The 20,856-nt window shown below is 35.1% G+C and overlaps 1 protein-coding gene across 30 annotated transcripts in view; it reads right to left on the bottom strand.

Annotated features, from left to right (window-relative positions):
* DLG1 (discs large MAGUK scaffold protein 1) overlaps window positions 1–20,856 on the bottom strand; it is a 291,753-nt gene that overhangs the window by 61,106 nt on the left and 209,791 nt on the right. For all 30 annotated transcript variants that reach the window (XM_032298165.1, XM_032298168.1, XM_032298162.1 and 27 more), the window contains 3 exons: window positions 15,911–16,031; window positions 11,310–11,466; window positions 817–919 (listed from right to left, as the gene is read on the bottom strand). In XM_032298165.1, coding sequence (XP_032154056.1) covers window positions 817–919; window positions 11,310–11,466; window positions 15,911–16,031 — 381 coding nt within the window. The remainder of the gene's footprint in view (window positions 1–816; window positions 920–11,309; window positions 11,467–15,910; window positions 16,032–20,856) is intronic.

Below are 20,856 nucleotides of genomic sequence, written 5' to 3' on the forward strand. Positions count from 1 at the left end.
TCCAAAAAAGAATAATAAATGTAATTAGTTGCTAAATTACAGAATTATTCATTTAGCTCCTTTACTTACATCATTTTTTCCTTCTTCATCATGTTGTTTATGAGCATCGACAAATATGCTATGAATTCTTTTGGGTATTTAAGCTTTTTAAATCCCACTGAGGTTTGATTACAGATGTGGTTATGTTGATGTACACTAGAGTCTTACATATATTTAATATGGCATGATCTCAAATCTCCATTCCCACCTTTTTCCCCTAGGAACTTAATAAGGTCACATCAATGATACTTTACTACCTAGATACACATTATACCCCAAACTTGGCATTCTTCTCTTTATTTTAAATAGTAGTAACAGCTATTAGAAACATGCCGTAAATCTTGATATTAATAATTATAACTTAATTCAAAAGCTAGAAAAAACCTGGGTGACTTAAATTTTTTTGAGGCATTATTATTTTACTGGGCATTATCTCTGCTTAATGGTTTTTATTATTTTTTTTCAGATCAATAAGGTAGTAAAAAGGACATTAAAAGGTATGACGATTTCAGTTACAGAACAAATTAAAAAAATAAAGTTAAATTAACCCACAAAATGGTGCAATGCTCAAAAGAACTTGTGGATACCAGTTCCCACATCATTAAAAAATACTTTTCATCTGGAAAAGGAACTAGGTTCAGACTGAACAAATACTAGATTAACAAATTGGAAAAAAGTACAAAAAAGGAAGTTAAGCTTGGAAGTTAAACAATATTTAAGAGGAAAAATTTTAAAAACTAAAATAAGAGTAACTATAGACAATAAGAATTTTATTACCTTCAGGTCGATATTGTGCAACAATTGTGACAGCTTGGCCAGCATTTTTCAATGCAGCTGCTGCCTGCTCATGACTGGCAGCTCTGAGGTCAACACTGTTTACCTGTAAATGGAACCAAATCTTAATTTGGGAGAAGATAATCACTTTGATTAGAAATTATGATAGCCTATTCTTGAGTAGGCATATATTAAAAAATTAGTTGCAATAACTTTACCACCAAAATGTTTCTTTCTTATTCTGATTTATTAAAAATATACTGTATAGTAAAACAAAATATTACCTTTCATACCACTAAAATGTTTCTTATTCTGATTTATTAAAAATATACTGTATAGTAAAACAAAATATTATCATTCAAAGCAATTTTATTTACTAAAACCACTTTGCTTAGTCAAGTGAGCAAAGTCAAAACACTTCCCTTCAGAAAGCTGGATATCAATCCATCAAAAAAAGTACCTTAATTTGAGAACCTGAAAAATCAAGTGGCACCATTTTGCACACTTTGTTTTACTAGAGACTCAACCAATGAGAGGGAAATTCATTTTGCTTGTAGCATCCACCCACCTCCTGCCACATTCTCATGGCTATTGCTCAACACAGTTCCAATTATTTTTCTTCCTGTATAAACTAAAGCTTCCATTCTTTCAGTATAATAGGAAAGCTATTATTTAGAAATATTAAAATAGCTCAGATTGCAAGGACTGATTTGATTAGAATGTTAATTAAATGAACCAGGAATTTTTTTTTTTTTTTTTGAATAAAGAGTGCTTCCTTGGGTGAAGTAATTATCCAATTCTACCAGTAGGTGACCAATCCTACTCCAGAAGAAGGGGCAACTTAATTCTTGTTTCTGCAAGGTTGCCAATACTTTGTTCGTACACACACACACACACACATACACACACTGTGTGTGTGTATGTGTGTGTGTGTGTGTGTTGTGTATACGGTACATTATCTTAAGAGATTGTTCCTTTTTCACAATAAGACAAACTTAAGAGAACATTAATGGAAGCATTATACTTGAATGTAATAAACTTTAAATACTGAATTAAAAAAAAGTTGAGAATCACCAATGAATAGAATACAGCCATGTTCAGGACCTTCACTGAAAATTTTTGGAAAGGAACGATCATCATGCAATTTTTATATAAAAACTTGTTTTGCTGAGATCTAATCTAAAATCTGTTAAAGATCACATATCACTTTTAAAAAATTTGACTATGAGCCCAGAAATTCCTGGGATCATAAATATACATAAAGAACATTTTAACCACATAAAGATCTGGTGTTTTATATTCTCTAAAACGAAACCATTATGCAACTAAATTAAAATACATGCCCCTTGAGGCTAAGCACGGTGGCTTACACCTGTTATCCCAGCACTTTGGGAAGCTGAGATGGGTGGGTCACTTGACGTCAGGAGTTTGAGACCAGCCTGACCAACATGGTGAACACCTGTTCTACTAAAAACACAGAAATTAGCCAGGTGTGCCTGTAGTCCCAGCTACTCAGGAGGCTGAGCCGCAAGAATCACTTGAACCCAGGAGGCAGAGGTTACAGTGAGCTGAGATTGCACCACTGCCAGCCTGGGTGACGGAGAGAGACTCTGTCTCAAACCAGCACCACCAGCAACACCGCCCCCATCCCGAACCCTTGAATGAAAACCAAGATCTGAAAACCCTAATCTAAACAAATGTAACAATGTGGTAATTAGATAATATCTCTTGCTGATGATGGCCACACAGAACTCAATACAATGTATAAATAGTTCTACTTAGTGCATAAAGAAAATCCTCCTAGTTCCTGGGAGAACAAACCAGGCAAGAAATATAAGGAAAAATAAATTTTCAGATTATTGTAGAAAAGATGAAAAATGTTAATGAATTATTTTTGTGCACCAAACCCGCTTAAGAGTGTAATTTGTTGAACAAAACTACTTATTAAAGACTTTCCACGCTATCATTAACATTTCAATTGAAGATACATTATTAAGGATATTTTAGAAGAAATTCCAGTACTGAGAGACCTATTTGTATAAATAGCCGTATAGTCATTTTTTTTTCATTTGCACCAACATTTTTGAAAATTGAGAAATAATTCACATACCATAGAATTCACATTTTTAAAGCGTATAGTTTAGTGGTTTTTAGTACATTCGCAAGGTTGTGCAACCATCATTACCACCTAATTCCAAAATATTTTCATCACCCCAGAAAGAAACTCTGTGTCCACTGACAGTCACTCCTGTGTCTCCTCTTCATCCTTGGCAACTATGAATCTACTTTCTGACCCTACGAATTTACCTATTCCATATATTTCAAATAAATGGGATATATAATATGCGGCCATCTGTGCTTGGCTTCTTTCGCTTAACATATTTTCAGGGTTCATCCTTGGAGCATATATCAGTACTGCATTCCTTATTATGGCTAAATAATGCTCCGCTACAATCCATTAAAAATGGATATACACTTTTGCTTATCCACTTCCTTAAATTTATACTTATTTTATTCTTTTTGATACTATTATAAATGTTTTCTTTCTCTATCCTGTAACTTTACTGAAATTGTTTATTACCTTGATAGTCTTTAAGATTTTCTCTAAACAAGAATTGTCATCTGCAAATAGTTTTCTTGCTTTTTATTCTGGTAGCCTTTTTTTCTTTTAAATCTTGCCTAATTCCTAGAACCTCCAGGACAATGTTGAATAGAACTGTAGGAAGAGCAGAAACCCTTGTCTTGTTCCTGATTTTAAAGGGAAAGCTTTCAGTCTCTCACCATTTAGTATGATGTCAGCTATCAGGTTTCTGGAGATGCTCTTTATCATGAAGTTTGCTTTTATTCCTAGTTTATTCAGTGTTTTTATAATGAAAACCTGCTGGTTTATGACAATTGCTTTTTCTGTGTCTACTGAGATATCATGTGGTTTATGTCCTTTATTAAGATGGTGTCTTACTTTGATTGGTAAGTATGTTTCTATGTTAAATAACATAGAAACATTTTTCTATGTTGAATTAACCATGCATTCCTTAAATAAATTCCATTTGGTTATGGAATCTCATCCCCTTTCATGCTGCTGGATTCCGGTTGTTATTTTGTTGCTTTTTATATCTATATTCATATGGGATATTGATTTGTAATTTTTTCTTCTTGTGATATCTTTGGTTCAGTATAAGGATAATATTGGCCACATAGAATGAGCTGAAAAGCATTCCTCATGCTTGTTCCTTTTTGGGGAAGAGTTTGTGAATGACTGGTGCTAATTCTTTAAATGTTTGGCAGAATGTACTAGTGCAGCTATCTGGTCTGGGATTTTTGTGTTTTGGAAGTTTTTGATTACTAATTCAATATCCTTACTTGTTATAAATTTTTAAAAATTTTCTATTCTTGAGTTAGTTTCAATAGCTATGTCTTTCTAGAAATGTATTGGTAATTATAGAGTATCTAACTATAAAATACACGTATGACTATATAATGATATATATATTATAGATGTCTTTTGCCTTTAGTAATATTTTTTTCTTAAAGTATACTTGATATTAGTATAGCCACACTAGGTGTCTTTCGGCTACTTTTGTGTAATGTATCTTTTCCACTCTTTTACTTTCAAACTTTTTATGTCTTTGAGTATAAAGTGTCTCTCTTGTAGACCCTGTATAGTTGGATTCTGTTTTTTAATCTACTCTATCAACGTTTTTGCCTTTTAACTGGAGTGCTTAATCCATTTATATTTAACATAATTACTGATAATGTGGAATTTACTTCAATTAGCTGTGTTCTATGTCTTGTGTTTTCTTTTTCTATTCCTAAATGACTACATTATTTTTGTATTACGTAGATGTTTCCTAGTGTATCATTTTAATTCCCATGTCATTTCTTATACTACATATACTTTTTAGTAATTTTCTTAGTGGTTATCTTGGATTACAAGTAAAAATTTAAAGCCAGATGGGTGGTGGCTCTCGACTATAACCCCAGTGACTCAGGTGGCTCAGGCAAGAGGACTGAAGCAGGAGCATCACTTGAGTACAACAGTTTGAGGCCTGGCTGGGCAACATAGTGAGACCCTCATCTCTAAAAAAATACAGAAAAAAATTTAGCTGGGTGTGGTGGTGCATACCTGCAGTCCTAGCTACTCAGGAGGCTGATGCAGCAGGATTGCCTGAGCGAATGAGTTCGAGGCTGCAGTGAGCTATGACTGTACCACTGCACTCCAGCGTGGGTGACACAGTGAGATGCTACCTCTAAAAATAAACAAACATTTTATACAAACCTAGTTTCTTTACCCCTTTGTGGTGATGATGTCATGTTAATTACATCTTTAGAAAATGTGTGCACATCTAATTTGTAATTATTGCTTTATTCAGTTGTTTTTACAATCAGGTTGGAGAAAAAGAGTTACATCTAAAATAATACCTTATGTTGGTTTATATTTACCTATGTAGTTGCCTTCACTTATGATCTTTATTTCTTCACATAGATTTGAGTTACTCTCTAGTTTTCTTTCATTTTAGTCTGCAGGATTCTCTTTAGTATTTCCTATAGGGCAGGTTTTGAGAGATGAACTCTTTCAGCTTTTGTTTATCTGGAAATATCCTGATTTCTCCTTTATTTTCAAAGACAGTTTTGTTGGATATAGAGTTATAGTCAACAGAGTTTTTTTCTTTCCAGAATTTTGAATATGTTATTTCACTGCTTTCTGACCTCCATGGTTTCTGATGAGAAATCAGCCATTAATCTTGAGGATGATGAGTCACTTCTTTTTGCTACTTTCAAGATTCTGCCTTCAGCTTTAGACAGTTTGATTGTAATGTGCCTACATTGTAGATCTCTTTAATTCAACTTGGAGTTCATTGAGCTTCTTGGTTTTCATCAAATTTTAGAAGTTTTGGGCCAGTATTTATTGAAATATTCTTTCTTCCATTCTCTCTCTTTCCCATCTTTTATGCACTCCCATTATGTTGGTACACTTGATAATATCCCATAGGTCTCTGAAGCTGTTATTTTTTTTCACTCTTTTTTGTTACTGTTCAGTTCTTCGGCATCAAAATCTTAATTCACCCATCTTCAAGTTTGCTGATTCTTTCTTCTGCCAGCTCAAATCTGCTGGTGACTTGTCTAGAGAATTTTTAATTTATTGTATTTTTGAACTCCAGAATTTCTATTTGGTTCTTACTGATAATTTTAACTCTTTATTGATATTTTTTACTTGGTGATATTCCTTTACTCTCAGTCTATAGGATGGTTTTCTTTTATTCTTTGAACATATTTAAAAGAGCTGGTTTAATGTCTTTATATAGTACGTCCATGTCTGAGCTTCCCTAGGGACAATTTTCATTGATTGCATTTTTCTCCTGTATATGGGCCATACTTTTCCTTCTGCTTGTCTCAAAATTTTATATTGAAAAATTAAAATAAATATAATATGGCAACTCTGGATATCAGACCTGTTCTCCTGTCGGGGTTTGTCATTGTTGTCTTTCAGTGACTTTTCTTAATGTTATAAAGTCTGTATTCTTTGTTGTGTCTGGCCACTGAAGTCTCTGCCTAGTTAGCTTAATGACTGAACAGATATTTCTTTAAATGCCTGAAACTTCAAGGGCTATGTGAGCGTGTTGGGGGCCTACCTTTAACATTCAGATAAGCAGTTAACAACTGCCTTAAATTGTCACTTCCTGCTTGCACAGAGGCACATGATCAGCTAGAGGTGAGAGTTTTAAGGCCTTTTCTGGTCTTTTCTGAGCATGTGCACAGCCCTGAACACGTGTGTGGCCTTCTGGTTCCAAGGAATACACTGAAGGTTTTCAAAGGCCTTATTAAGAATTCATTCCTCCAATTTTCCTTTTAAGTTTTTTGATCAGTCTACTATTCCCTAGTGCTTTCAGGGCATTTCCCTAGAGAAGCTCAGTAAGCATTAAAATTTTAAGGTTACTGAGCATACTGTTAAACATAATGCTGCATTTAACTGCACTCACATTAGAGTGAGCTGCTGCCCTGAGACTTTCAGTTTTAAAATCGAGGGTTTAAAACCAAAGGGTTTCCAGACCTGGGGCATTCAGTTCTCAAACCATGAATGTTCTGGATGAACTAGATTGAGTTGGTTGGTTCACACACTTTAGCAGTGTGTCAATAACCTATATAAAATGGTTCCAAATGGACAATTTAAAAATGTCTATTACTGAACTCTAGGCTAAATGGAAATTTATTTTGACACAAAGTATGAAGTGAGGCTCTAAGCTAATTTTATTTGCCTAAATAACTAGGTAATTTGTTCAACAATATTTATCTTTTAAGTCCATTCCTTGCCACTAACTTTTCCTTATCATACTATAATTTACTTTAAGAATTACAGTGTGTTTCACAAACAATAAAATGTGGAAATTTGAACAGCTCAGCTGAAAGGATTTTGCTAATTGTATAAGTCGTGAAACCATTACCCCAAACAAGACATGTATCTTTTCCATTGATGTTCAACTGTGCAACTTTATAGTCAGTCCCAATCACTGGCAACTACTTTCTGACTTATAGCACCACAAATTAGTACCTGCTCAAGATTATCATGTAACTGGAATTAAATAGTATGTATTTTTGTTTATCTGTTTTGCTCAACACACTTGCTTTGTATTTTAGTAGTTGTTCACTTTTATTGCTGAGTAGTAGTATATTGTGTAAACATGCCACAATCTGTTTAGAAATTTTCCTGTTGATGGAAACTTGGGTTATTTCAAGATCTAGATTATGAATAAAGCTGTTAAGAATGTTTTTGTCAAAGTGTTTTTGTCAATGTATGCTTTCATTTGTCCTGGGTAAAACTGTGGTGATAAGGTTAATTTTATGTTTAACTTCTTAAAAACCTTCCTAAAAGGTCTTGTAGTGATATACCATTTTATATGTCCACAAGTAATGAATGAGGGCTGCAGTTGCTCCACATCCTCATCAATGAATGTTGTTATTTTTTTTTTTTGTCATTCAACTAAGTGGGATATAGTATTTCATTATGACTTTAAGAATACCTATTTTTACCTAGGCATAATTAATCGTTTTTCACGTATAGTTAAGTTTTGGTAAATGTGAATTTCATGCAGCCACCCACAATCAAGGTATGGAACAATTACCTCACTCTCATCCAAATCCCTACAAATCTCTTTATTCACTGTGGTTTTTACACTTCTCTGATGCCTAAGTTAAGCACCTTTTCACGTGGTTATTGGCCACTCACATACCTTTTTTGATGTGTCTGCTCAAGTCTTTTGTGCATTTTTAATTGGGTCACTCATTTTTTTTATGGTTGATTTATAGGAGATATTTATATATTCTAGATACAAGTAGCATGTCATATATGTGCTGAGAATATTTTTTAACCACTGTGCAGCCTATCTATTTGTTTTTTTCTTTCTTTCTTTCTTTCTTTTTTTTTTTTTTAAAGACACGGTCTTGCTCTGTTGCCCAGGCTGGAGTGCAGTGGTGGGATCAAAGCTCACTGTAGCTTCAAACACTTAAGCTGAAGTGATCCTCCTGCCTTAGCCTCCCAAGTAGCTGGGACTACAAGTACCCACCACTATGCCTGGCTAATTAAAAAAAAAAAAAAAAAAAAAAAAGTTTTTTTTTTTTTTAAGATGAATTCTTGCTATGTTGATCAGGCTGCTTTCAAACACCTGGCCTCAAGAGATCCTTCTGCCTCAGCCTCCTAAGTCACTGGGATTATAAGCAAGAGTCACCTCACCCAAAGTATTTGGTTTCTTAATGGCATCTTTTTTATGGTTAGTGTTTTATGCATTTTGTCCAAGGAACTGTTGGCTACTCTAGGTGTGCAAACATAGTCTCTGACATTTTCTTCTAGGAAGATTATGGTTCTGAATTTTAAACTTAGATCTATAATCCATCTAGAATTAAATTTTATGTCTGGAGCAAGACTGGTTTAGGTTTATAATTTTGTATACAGATATCTAGTTATTACAGCACCAATTGTTAAAAAGACTTTCCCTTCTCTATCGAACTGACTTGTAGTCCTCTGGTACTATTTAAGAAATGTGTCTAATCCATGTTCACTAAGTTTTCCTTGTATGTTTTCTTTTAGAATTTTAGTTCTATGGTCCATTTCAAGTTAATTTTTCTATATGAAATGAAATAAGAAATGAGACTCTTCTTCTTTTCCTTATGTCTACTGGTTCTATTAATGAAAGAAGAGGGCATTTAAATCTCCAAATGCGACTGCAGATTTGTCCATTTTCTTCCTTGTTCTGACAATTTACACTTCATGGATTTTGAAAGTATTATAGGTATGTCTTCTTGATGAAATGATACTTTCATCATTCTTGCTGCTTTTATAATTATGAAATTCATGTGCAATAACATTATTTGTCTTAAATTCTATTTTGTCTCATATTAAGACAGAAGCTTTAGTATGCTATTTGCATAATGTACCTCCTTTCACTCTTTTACTTACAATACATGGGCCTTTATATTTAAAGTACGTTTCTGACAAACAGTATATAGTTTGGTCTTGCATTTTTGAACCAAGCTGACAATTTCTGCATCTTAAAATCGTAGCTTTGACTTAAAAGCAGATTAGATATAGATAAGAAAATTTAAGCTGCTACAGCTTCAGTTTCTTGGGACGCTCAGGCAGGAGTATGGTATGAGCCCAGAAGTCTGAGGCCATAATAGTGCTCTACGATTGTGCCTGTGAATAGCCTACATACTCCAGCCTAGGTAATGCACGGAAGCCGTGCCTTTGAAAAAATAAAAGAAAGAAACTTACTACAAGTAAGTTTTAGTCAAAAATTGTATAGGTAACAACATAAGCACACAGACAAATTGAAAGTAAAAAGAGGAGAAAACATGACACAAATATGAAGCCAAAAAAAATTGGCCACATTACAAACTAGAAAACAGACCTGAAGAAATGAGTGAAATGAATTACAAGGAGATAGAACTGTAAATGTGAAACTGGGGTTAAAAAATGAAAACCAGATTAACATCTACTCATAGGAGTTTAGGGACAGAGTACATATAACATGGGAAGGGCAAAATTTGAAAAGAAAATGGCTAAGTTTCCAGAACCGATAAAAGACATGATTCTTTTGATTCACTAAGCATAATGAATCCCAAACAGGATAAATAATATGCTAGACACAGAGTTTCACATTTTAGTGAAACTGCAGTACACCAAAGACAAAGCATCTTAAAAGCATCCAGGAAAAACCCCCCACAAATCACCTACTAACAAGACAGAGTAGACCTTTTTTGTTAAATACAAACAAAACATACCAGACAATATAAAACAGTATCTTCAAAATGCTGAGTGATAACAGCTATCAACCTGTAATTCTAGACTGAACTAAATTTTAAAGTGAAATAAAATAAAAATATTTTCAGACAAAGTCTAGAGTATTTACAATTAAGGAACCACTGCTGAAAGGACAAACCAAAGGCTCACACTACGGCGCATTTGGATATTTCAGGGGCATTTTTGCTTTTTACAATGACTAGGGAGTTTTACTAGCATGTAGCATGCACATCTACTAGCATGTACATGAAAGCTTTTAGAAAAGGTAATTTTCTATAATGAGCAAGATGGTCCTATACAACGAAAAACAGTCCAATCCAAATGCTGTTAGCGGTCTACTGAGAAACACAGAAGAAGAAAGACACAAGATGGGATAGTAAACAAAAATTGTATGCCCTGTGGTTTAACTTTTAATAAACAAAAATAAAAACGACAATTTATGGGTATAAACATAAAACAGAAGTAAAACATTATAAATGGCATGATTAGAATTAAAGCTTCCCAAAGTCTGTCACAGTAGAACTACAAGTAAGTTTTAGTCAAAAATTGTATCGGTAACAACATAAGCACACAGACAAATTGAAAGTAAAAAGAGGAGAAAACATGACACAAATATGAAGCCAAAAAAAAATTGGCCACATTAATATCAGACAATATAGATTCTAGAGCAAAGCCATTATTATAAATGAAGATGATCATTACATAATAACAAGTACAAAACTATGTGTACCTAATAACACAATTTCAAAAGACATACTAATAAAAAAGCTCATGCTATGAGGAGAAACTGTAGAACCCACTGCCATATTTGGATAGCTTTAAAAACAATTGGCTTTTAACAATGGATCAAGAAGACAGATCAAGAAGTTAACAGATTAAAGTATAAAGAAGTACATAAGTAACTACATAAGTAAAAAGCTTGAGTTAATAGACACACAGCAAATTTTCCAGTCAACAAATACAGAACACATACTTTCTTCAAGCACATTTATAAAAACTGACCCTTTAGAAGAGTCGAATATCAAAAGAAAACCTATTATACAAAAATGTGTTCTCTGACACTATAATTCTACAATTAAGCTGTAAAATGATAAAAAGAGAACTAAGATATCCCCAATACTTTAGGATATTAAAAAAAAAATCTTGCTTTAAAAATAGGTCCAGTGAAAACAATAAAATCATTATCTTGATTAACATGTCTTACCGATATAATACGATCTCCTTTTCTGAGCTCTCCACTTAGATCAGCAGGTCCTCCAGCTAAGATAAAGGAAATAAATATTCCTTCTCCATCTTCTCCTCCTACAATGTTGAAACCTAGGCCTGTTGAGCCACGATGAAGAACAACTTTTCTAGGTTCCCTAAAAATTAAAAAAATATTCAGTATCTTGGAAATTTTATAAAAACCTGATATTCTTTCAGTGAGAACTACCTATTGATAATTTTTATATTATCAAACTACTAAGAAAGCTAGACAAAATATAAATGATTTTTTTCTAAAACTATGGGATAAAGAGATTCAAAGCCCACGAACTGAAGGAAAAAATTTAACTTTATATAAAAGCAAATACCTGTGTTATATAAAACAGAAATGAAAAAAAAAAAAGAAAAAACAATATGGAAATTTAAAAGTGATAACATAAAGAACTTAATCAGGAAATATACATACTCATGAAAAACTGATGTTGCACACGCTTTATTGCCTTCAAAGCAATCACTGCCCCTAGTTAGATGTTTCAAAGGCAGCTATCCTTTTGTATTAGAGAAGGTAGGCCCTTCCTCTAATCTCAAAGGGATGAATCATAACCATTCTAAATAAGTCACTGCAGTCCCATGCCCCTTTGCTAAAGTTAGGGTATAACCCCATTCTAACCTCTTGTAAATACAGGGAAATTTTACTGTTTCCTTGTAAAATTTTCTAAAGTTAGACAGACCCTACCTAACAAGGACAAAACATTATTACTACCTTCCTTTCCTCAAAAAACAAAACAGAACAAAACAAAACAAACAAAACCCCACACAGCTGAATAATAAAATCCCTTTACTGGTTTCAACATATTATAATCAGGAAGGTGAAACCAAGAGTATACCAAAGGCACCATGGACCTAAGATTGCTATACCAACCCTGGAATCGCCCATCTGCAGGCTTTTTATATGAAATAATTAAAACATATTTGCAGGGGCACAGGTAGGTTTTACCATATTGGTGATGTTTTATTACCTATATTAGATGGTGAATTCCGGGTTTAGTGTTCCTGCTATGCTTTAAAACACGTATGAATTAAGAATTTTTTATTAGGAAATTATACTTGATTAAAAAATACTCAGCTAAAATTGAACACTATTTCCAGGGGAAAATACATTCTGATTTTCAAACAATATAAGTACATGAAAAGGTGCTCAACATCACTAGTCACTAGGGAAATAGACATAAAAATAATGAGATACTTTAGGCCTACTAGGATGGCTATAAAAAAACACAAAACAAAAAGTAACAAGTCTTGATGAGGACGTCAAGAAATTGCAACTCATAGTGAGAATATAAGGTGCAGGCACCACGGAAAATAGTTTAGTGGTTCCTCAAAAAGCTAACACAGAATTACCATACGACCCAACAATTCCACCTTTACATATATATTCTAAGTAACTGAAAGCAGTGATTTCAATAGATACTTGCATGTCAGTATTTGTTACAGCATTATTCACAATAACCAAAAGGTGAAAATAACTCAAGGGCTCATCATTAGATGAACAAACAAAATGTAGCATATACGTGTAATGGAACAGTATTGTCATAAAAAGGAATGAAATTCTGATACGTGCTAACGTATCTTGAAAATATTACTTTAAGTGAAATAGGGCAGTCACAAAATGATAAATATTATATGGTTCCACTTATATAAACTATCTAGAATAGGCAAATTCATAAAGACAGAAAGTGACTAAAGATTACCAGGGGCTGGGAAGACAGTAGAAGGGAGAATTATTGCTTAATGGTCACAGAGTTTGTCTTAAGTAATAAAAAGGTTTTGCAAATAGTGATGGATGCACAAAACTGTGAATCCAATTAACAATACTGAATTGTATACACTTAAAAATAGTTAAAATGCCAAATTTTATGTTACATATATTTCACTACAATTTTTAAAAACTGAAGTAATATACCACAAATTGAATTGTTTATGCTTTTTTTTCTTTTTTCTTTTGAGACTGAGTTTCGCTCGTCACCCAGGCTGGAGTTCGATGGTGCAATCTAGGCTCACTGCCACCTCCATCTCCCAGGTTCAAGCGATTCTCCTGCCTCAGCCTCCTGAGTAGCTGGGATTACAAGCATGCGCCACTATGCCCAGCTAATTTTATATATTTAGTAGAGACGGGGTCTCTCCATGTTGATCAGGCTGATCTCGAACTCCTGACCTCAGGTGATCTGCCCGCCTAGGCCTCCCTAAGTGCTGGGAGTGATCCACTGTGCCCAGCCCTGAACTGTGTATTTTATACAGGTGAAATTTTTGGCATGTGATTCATATCTCAATAAATCTATTAATAATAAACCTTAGAACCAAAGTGTAGGTATGTTGTGATTTTTTTCACTTTTTTGATATTGGTAATTTCTGAAAGACTGCTTATGGTTGGCCAGGCACAGTGGCTCACGCCTGTAATCCCAGCACTTTGGGAGGCCGAGGCGGGCGGATCATGAGGTCAAGAGATCGAGACCATCCTTGCCAACATGGTGAAATCCCGTTTCTACTAAAACATAAAAAAATTAGCTAGATGTGGTGGTGCGTGTCTGTAGTCCCAGCTACTAGGGAGGCTGATGCAGGAGAATTGCTTGAACCTGGGAAGTGGAGGTTACAGTGACCCGAGATTGCGCCACTGCACTCCTGCCTGGCGCCTGGCAACAGAGCAAGACTCTGTCTCAAAAAAAAAAAAAAAAAAAAAAAAAAAAAGACTGCTTACAGTCAAATTGTGAAGAACTTCTCATGTCTGGGCAAAGATTTTGTACTTCATTATCACAAAGTACTGTGATTATCAAAAGGGAGTGGTAAAATATATACCATTTTAAGAAGACACATCCAGTAATGAACCACCTGAGTTTCACAGAATAGTACGAAAACAGGTAGTCCTGGCCGGGCGCGGTGGCTCAAGCCTGTAATCCCAGCACTTTGGGAGGCCGAGGCGGGTGGATCACGAGGTCAAGAGATCAAGACCATCCTGGTCAACACGGTGAAACCCCGTCTCTACTAAAAATACAAAAAATTAGCTGGGCATGGTGGCGCGTGCCTGTAATCCCAGCTACTCAGGAGGCTGAGGCAGGAGAATTGCCTGAACCCAGGAGGAGGAGGTTGCGGTGAGCCGAGATCGTGCCATTGCACTCCAGCCTGGGTAACAAGAGGGAAACTCTGTCCCAAAGAAAAAAAAATAAAAAATAAAAAACAGGTAGTCCTGTTATACAGTAATACATCAAAGTCCAATATAATATTCTAGACAAGAGATTCAACTGAAGAAGCACGAGGAACAGCAATCAAGGTGCAAATATAACTTATCTTTTAGTTTGCAAAAGTATACAAAGAGACTAAAGACTAGATAAGCCATTCGGTATTATAGTTTCCCTCTTGACTGCCTTAAATAGGCACTATTAGAAAGTAACAAAAATAAACGGCCATGAAAGATCACTCCAGAAGCACTGCCTGAAGACTAGCAGCTTTGGATACTCCTATCACAAACAAATAAGAACACTATTCTTTCTGCTAATTTTCATCCCAAACACAATTAATGACAACCTATTAAGTTTCCAACATTGCTAATTTCTGCTAATTTTCATCCCAAACACAATTACTGACAACCTATTAAGTTTCCAACATTGCTAATTCTTTATGGAAAAAAAAGAGACAAACACTCATATCTGTCCTTAAGATCACTGCCTAGAATCAGAAGTCTGATAAGTAAAAAATAATAATAATGCTAATAATGTAATCAATAAACACAAAAACACATATTACTTGGCACACATTTTAATGTTAAATCTACAATATATGTGTACAAATTAGAAAGCAAACTGTACAGTGTCTTATTACTATATTGAACAATGTGAAAAAGATCTACAATGTCTCTTCACCAATTTTTTTTCTACCTCACTGGAATTCTTTGGGACTAAAAAGACAGTTAATCTACACATTTCAGTTCAGTTAGTAATTTTAGATGAAAGTAAATTTTGTGTGCCAGAATATCAAGAATATATAACAAACAAACAAACCCACCAGTAGCCAGGTACAGGGGCTCATGACTGTAATTTTAGTACTTAGGCAGATATAGGAGATAGCTTGAGTCTAGGAGTTCGAGGCTGCAGTGACTTATGATCATACCACTGCACTTCAGCCTGGGCAAGAGTAAGACCCTGCTGCTAAAACCAAACCAAACCCACCATTTGTTGAATTCTGAACACAAATTAAATAACTGCCATATTTTTATGGTATATATAAGGAATATATAAAATGTTAGTTTAAATATGCATGAGAATTTTCTTAACTTAGTTTTACTAAGCTAATTCCTAAGGACAATTTACCAAGCCTTAAAGAAAAGCAATATTAATTTTTAAAAAAGAGCAGTAATTTATTTGTAAAAATAAAACATTTGTATATTTCAGGATCTTCAATGAATCCTCCAAAGGGAAAAATAAAGCTTTAAGCTCATTAACTGTCAATAAAATTTTTTAGTCCTAAAAATTGTGGCTATGTTACATGGCTGATTAAAACTCAATTTAATAATTGATTTTATGCAAGAAGAATGAATGTTAAATTCCTTACCTTGTAATCTCATCATCTCCAAGCACTGCTTTAGAAACTGGTGAGTATCTGGCTGGTGATGCTGGTGTCTGGCACAAGAAGGAAGATGGGCTAACATGGTTATCAACAGGCTGAGAAGCAGCTTCAAAACAAAGAAAAGTGAAAAATTACTTTAAAAACGAAACATGCCCATCAGTATTCCATTTATGAGTGATTAATGCGTAATTTATATTCACTCCTTTGTATATCAGAATTTGGTAGAGAAGATTTAATCATCAGCTAAACACTGGATGTTACGTTTCCCAGGTTAGTCTCAAACTCCTGTCCTAAAGTAGTCCTCCCACCTCAGTCTCCCAAAGTGCTAGGATTACAGGCATAAGCCACCACATGCAAATGAATTACTATTTTAAAGAATTACCTAAAGTCTAAATGTGATGTGAATAATAAAAACCAGAGGCTTTCCAATAAGTGCGAAAAGACTACGTTCTTGTATTAGCTCAAATCTGTCAACCTAATTTATATCAATTCCTTTAAATTCACCCATAAAAGAATAATAACCTGGTAAAAAGCAAAAATGAAAAATAAGCAAAAACCATCCAGGTGCAGTGGCTCATGCCTGTAATCCTAGCACTTTCGGAGGCTGAGGCAGGTGGATCACCCGAGGTCAGGAGTTCCAAGACCGGCCTGGCCAACATAGTGAAATCCTGTCTCCACCAAAAAAACAAACAAACAAACAAATAAACAAAAATTAGCCAGGTGTGGTGGCGCAGCCTGTAGTCACAGTTGTGTAGGAGGCTGATGTGGGAGAGTTGCTTGAACCTGGGAGGTGGAGGCTGCAGTGAGCCAAGATTGCACCACTGCACTCCAGCTTAGGTGACAGAGTGTGACCCCACTCCCCCACCTCAAAAAAAAAAAAAAAAAAAGGCAAAAATCATCCATTGGTTCATTACAATAGTAATAAATACTACATATAGATTTTCATTATAGCAAAAGCTAAGAACAGAAAATTATGAAGTAATTTCTGACCATGCTTTCCAAAGACCCAGATAGCTAACAAATGGCAGCAGTAGCTTACAAAGACACAAGACACTTGAATTACTCCAATCATTACCAAAACACACAGGAAGCAATATTTAACTTTCTTGAGGCTCTATGATAAAGTTACAAAGCACTTCAAAAGTATCTATACTATTTAATTATCAAACATCAATCTCTTTTTCATTAAATTAGAGAGTATCTTCTATGGAGAGAAGCACCATATTACAGACTGGAGTACAAAAAAGCAGTGCACATTAGTTGAAATTACTATAGTGGCCAGATAGGTAACATAAAGAAATAAAGTGATCTGAATGAAAGACAATAGGAAAAGACTTAAACTACGGTATTTTAGAGATGTAGTGTATCTATTGATACCACAGGTTTGCAGTACTCAAAAGCAACTGTTTCCTATCCAGTTCATATATAAGATGCTCTTCTGTATTTGAGCCAAAGGACTCTACCAATAACTTTTAGTTTTGAAAGTCCAATGTCTTTACTGGGTGCTAAGAATATGCGATTTTTAAGTGAACTGGTATGTGGCCCTCAATCAAGAGATACCAATGTGAACCTCTACAATTACTAGCCTTTTAAAAAATCCAGAGTTTACTGATTTCTGACTTTTTTTTTTGTACTTTAGATTCTGAGGTACATGTGCAGACCATGCAAGATTGTTGCATAGGTAGATTCATGGCAAGGCGTTTGCTGCCACCCCCCCCATCACCTATACCTAACATTTCTCCCCATGTTATCCCTTCCCTGCCCCCTCCCTCTACCCCTCACATAGCCCTCCCCAACAGACCCCAGTGTGTGATGCTCCCCTCTTTGTGTCCAAGCGTTCTCATTGTTCAACACCTGCCTATGAATGAGAACATGCAGTGTTTCATTTTCTGTTCTTCTGTCAGTTTGCTGAGAATGATGGTTTCCAGGTTCATCCATATTCCTACAAAGGACACAAACTCATTTTTTATGGCTGCATAGTATTCCATGGTGTATATGTGCCACATTTTCTTTGTCCAGTCTAACACACTGATGGGTATTTGGGTTGGTTCCAGGTCTTGGCTATTGTAAACAGTGCTGTGATGAACATGGATGTGCATGTGTCTTTATAGTAGAACAATTTATAGTCCTTTGGGTATATATCCAGTAATTGGATTGATGGGTCAAATGGAATTTCTATTTCTAGATCCTTGAGGAATCGCCACACTGTCTTCCACAATGGTTGAACTAATTTACACTCCCACCAACAGTGTAAAAGTGATCCTATTCCTCCACATCTTCTCCAGCATCTGTTGTCTCCAGAGTTTTTAATGATCGCCATTCTAACTGGCATGAGACGGTATCTCAATGTGGTTCTGATTTGCATTTCTCTAATGACCAGTGACGATGAGCATTTTTTCAAACGTTTGTTGGCTTCATGTATGACTTCTTTTGAAAAGTGTCTGTTCATATCCTTCATCCACTTTTGGATGGGTTTTTTTTAATTGTAAATCTGTTTCAGTTCTTTGTAGATTCTGGATATTAGCCGTTTGTCAGATGGGTAGATTGCAAAAATTTTTTCCCATTCTGTTGGTTTGCTCTAATGATTGTTTCTTTTGTTGTACAGAAGCTCTGAAGTTTAATTAGATCCCATTTGTCTGTTTTGGCTTTTGTTGCTGTTGCTTTTAGTGTTGTAGTCACGAAGTCCTTGCCTATGCCTATGTACTAAATGGCTTTCCCTAGATTTTCTTCTAGGGTTTTTATGGTATTAGGTCTTATGTTTAAATCTTTAATCCATTTGGAGTTAATTTTTGTATAAGGTGTAAGGAAGGGGTCCAGTTTCTGCTTTCCGCACATTGCTGGCCAACTTTCCCAACACCATTTATTAAGCAGGCGATCCTTTCCCCATTGCTTGTTTTTGTCAGGTTTGTCAAAGATCAGATGGTTGTAGATGTGTGGTGTTGCTCCGGAGGCCTCTGTTCTGTTCCATTGGTCTATGTCTCAGTTTTGATACTAGTACCATGTTGTTTTGACTACTGTTACCTTGTAGTATAGCTTGAAGTCAGGTAGCATGATGCCACCAGCTTTGTTCTTTTTGCTTAGGTTTGTCTTGTCTATGCGGGCTCTTTTTTGGTTCCATAGTTTAAAGTATTTTTTTCCAGTTCTGTGAAGAAGGTCATTGGTAGTTTGATAGGGATAGCGTTAAATTTATAAATTACTTTGGGCAGTATGGCCATTTTCACAATATTGATTCTTCTTAACCATAAGCATGGAATGTTTTTCCATCTGTTTGTATCTTCTCTTATTTCCTTGACCCAGTGGTTTGTAGCTCTCCTTAAAGAGGTCCTTTACCTCCTTTGTTAGTTGTATTCTTAGGTATTTTATTCTTCTTGTAGCAATTGTGAATGGCAGTTCGTTCTTGATTTGGCTCTCTGTCTGTTACTGGTGTATAGGGATGCTTGTGATTTCTGCACATTGATTTTGTATTCTGAGACTCTGCTGAAGTTGCTTATCAGCTTAAGGAGATTTTGGGCTGAGACGATGCGGTCTTCTAAATATATAATCAATTCATCTGCAAATAGAGACAATTTGACTTCCTCCTTTCCTAATTGAATACCCTTTATTTCTTTTTCTTGACTGATTGCTCTGGCTAAAACTTCTAATACTATATTGAATAAGAGTGGAGAGAGAGGGCATTCTTGTCTAGTTCCAGATTTCAATGGGAATGTTTCCAGTTTTTGCCCATTCAGTATGATATTGGCTGTGGGTCTGTCGTTAAATAGCTTTTATTATTTTATGATATGCTCCATCAATACCTAGTTTATTGAGAGTTTTTAGCATAAAGGGCTGTTGAATTTTGTCAAAGGCCTTCTCTGCATCTATTGAGATAATCATGTAGTTTTTGTCTTTGGGTCTACTTCTGTGGCAGATTACGTTTATGGACTTGAGTATGTTGAACCAGACTTGTATCCCCAGGATGAAGCCTACTTGATCATGATGGATAAGCTTTTGGATGTGCTGTTGCAATCAGTTTGCCCATATTTTTTTGAAGATTTTTGCATCTATGTTCATCATGGATATTGGCCTGAAGTTTTCTTTTCTTGCTGAGTCTCTTCAGGGTTTTGGTATCAGGATGATGTTGGTCTCATAAAATGAGTTGGGGAGGATTCCCTCTTTTTGTATTGTTTGGAATAGTTTCAGAAGGATTGGTACCAGCTCCTCTTTGTATGGCTGGTAGAATTTGGCTGTGAACCTGTCTGGACTTGGACTTTTTTTGGTTGGTATGCTGTTAATTGCTGCCTCAGCTTCAGTCCTTATTATTGGTCTATTCAGGGTTTCAACTTCTTCCTGGTTTAGTTTTGGAAGGATGAAAGTGTCCATGAATTTATCCATTTCTTCCAGGTTTACTGGTTTATATGCACAGAGTTGTTTATAGTAGTCTCTGATGGTAGTTTGTATTTCTGTGGGATCAGTGGTGATATCCCCTTTATCGTTTTTTATTACATCTATTTGACTCTTTTCTTTTCCTTTTTATTAACTTGGCTAGCAGTCTGTCTATTTTGTTGATCTTTTCGAAAAACCAGCTCCTGGATTTGTTGATTTGAAGGGTTTTTTTGTGTCTCTATCTCCTTCATTTCTGCTCTGATCTTAGTTATTTCTTGTCTTCTGTTAGCTTTTGAGTTTTTTTGATCTTGCTCCTCTAGCTCTTTTAATTTTGATGATAGGGTGTCGATTTTAGATCTTTCCTCATTTCTCGTGTGGGCATTTATTGCTAGAAATTTCCCTCTAGACACTGCTTAAATGTGTCCCAGAGACTCTGGTATGTTGTGTTCTTGTTCTCATTGATTTCGAAGAAACCTTCATTTCATTGTTTATCCAGTCAACATTCAGGAGCCAGTTGTTCAGTTTCCATGAAGTTGTGTGGTTTTGAGTTAGTTTCTTAATCCTGAGAT

The sequence above is a fragment of the Sapajus apella genome, unplaced genomic scaffold (genome assembly GCF_009761245.1).
Source record: "Sapajus apella isolate SASKATOON/1434 unplaced genomic scaffold, GSC_monkey_1.0 scaffold38, whole genome shotgun sequence".
Lineage (NCBI taxonomy): Eukaryota > Metazoa > Chordata > Mammalia > Primates > Cebidae > Sapajus > Sapajus apella.